The 1,675-nt window shown below is 33.4% G+C and overlaps 1 protein-coding gene across 1 annotated transcript in view; it reads left to right on the top strand.

Annotated features, from left to right (window-relative positions):
- Positions 1-1,675, top strand: part of LOC107630145 (thiamine thiazole synthase, chloroplastic) — a 2,902-nt gene that overhangs the window by 739 nt on the left and 488 nt on the right. Inside the window, exon 2 of the mRNA XM_016333204.1 lies at positions 563-1,051. Coding sequence (XP_016188690.1) covers positions 563-1,051 — 489 coding nt within the window. The remainder of the gene's footprint in view (positions 1-562; positions 1,052-1,675) is intronic.

Genomic DNA, 1,675 nt, shown 5'->3' with positions numbered 1-1,675 from the left:
AACTAAATTTTAAATTTGAGCTATTTAAAATAACTATATTAAGAAACGAAAATAAATTAAAATTATACACCCCAACAATATCAAATATATTCATACTATCACGTAAATAAATTGCAATGAAGTGTCAATTCAACGTGATTGCGCACCATGATTTCTCATTTTCCAGTAATTCTATTGGCTGACAATTTGGGGAAAAAATGTTCTTATACTATGCTTGATGCTAAAAAAATTTCTTATACTAATATATTGTCAATAATCAATAATACAGAGAAAGGATGTCATGTTATGTTAATCCGGATTGATCATTTTATTAATGCTTTAAAACACTCTTTGTTTAATATAATTTCTAAAACATTCAATAGTATATTATCACATTTTGTTGCAGGTAGCAGGGGTGGAGCCTCATGTAGTAAAAAGGGACAATGGCTCCTCCCAAATTTCAAAATTTTTTTTATTTTAAATTTTAGTTTAGTCCTCTTAAAAATTTTATTTTATTCTTTTTCTATTACAAAATTAATTTTTGATCCTTCCCTAAAATTTAACATAGCTTCGCCCCTGGCAGGTAGTGCGTAAGCCGGCACATCTGTTCCTAGACGAGCTCGGCATTGAGTACGACGAGCAAGAGAACTACGTGGTGATCAAGCATGCAGCGTTGTTCACTTCAACCATCATGAGCAAGCTCCTCGCCCGCCCCAACGTGAAGCTATTCAACGCTGTGGCGGCCGAGGACTTGATAGTAAAGAACAACAGGGTTGGTGGTGTTGTGACAAACTGGGCCTTGGTGTCAATGAACCATGACACACAGTCATGCATGGACCCAAATGTGATGGAGGCTAAGGTTGTGGTTAGTTCATGTGGGCATGATGGGCCGTTTGGGGCCACAGGGGTTAAGAGACTCAAGAGCATTGGGATGATTGATAGTGTTCCTGGGATGAAGGCACTTGATATGAATGCTGCTGAGGATGCTATTGTCAAACTCACTCGGGAGATTGTTCCTGGAATGATTGTTACTGGCATGGAAGTTGCTGAGATTGATGGTGCCCCTAGAATGGTAAATAAATTTTTTAAATCTTTTGATTTGTCATCCAATTCTGTTACCAAGTTTTTTTTTTAACAGAGGAAGAATTTTAAATTTTTTAAGTTTTTAACATTTTTTTAATGCATTAAAAACTTCAATTTTTTTTTTAGTTTTGGATTGCAAACCTTTTACTTTTTCTTTTGGACACTCGCTAGCAAAATTTTTGTCCTCAAACTAAATCACATTTAAAAGTTTTGGACTTTGGATCTTAATTAATTTGGACCGAATATACTCAAAAGTTTGGAAAGAAATGATTTTCCTAATGAGACAACTCTCTTTATTTTGAGTTGGACCGTGTCATAAGATCATATCTATTTGTGTGCATGATGACATCTTTCTTGTACATTATCAATTTTCCTTTTGGTGCTTTTGTTTGTATATAATTGTTTTTTCTTTAACTTTTTCGTAGAAAAAACTTTTAATCGCATATCTAATTAAGGTTGTTACTGTATATCCAATGGAATAGCAGACAAAACCCAACAAAATAAAAAAGACTTGTGTAGTATCGCTACAATGCTAGTCTTACACGGTGAAATCATTTTGAAATAAATAACATTAGAATATATTTAAGATATTATATATCAATACAGAATTTAG

The sequence above is a fragment of the Arachis ipaensis genome, chromosome B03, assembly GCF_000816755.2.
Source record: "Arachis ipaensis cultivar K30076 chromosome B03, Araip1.1, whole genome shotgun sequence".
Classification (NCBI taxonomy): domain Eukaryota; kingdom Viridiplantae; phylum Streptophyta; class Magnoliopsida; order Fabales; family Fabaceae; genus Arachis; species Arachis ipaensis.
The sequence above is the reverse complement of the archived record's forward strand: the minus strand, read 5'-3'. Positions and strand labels throughout refer to the sequence as shown.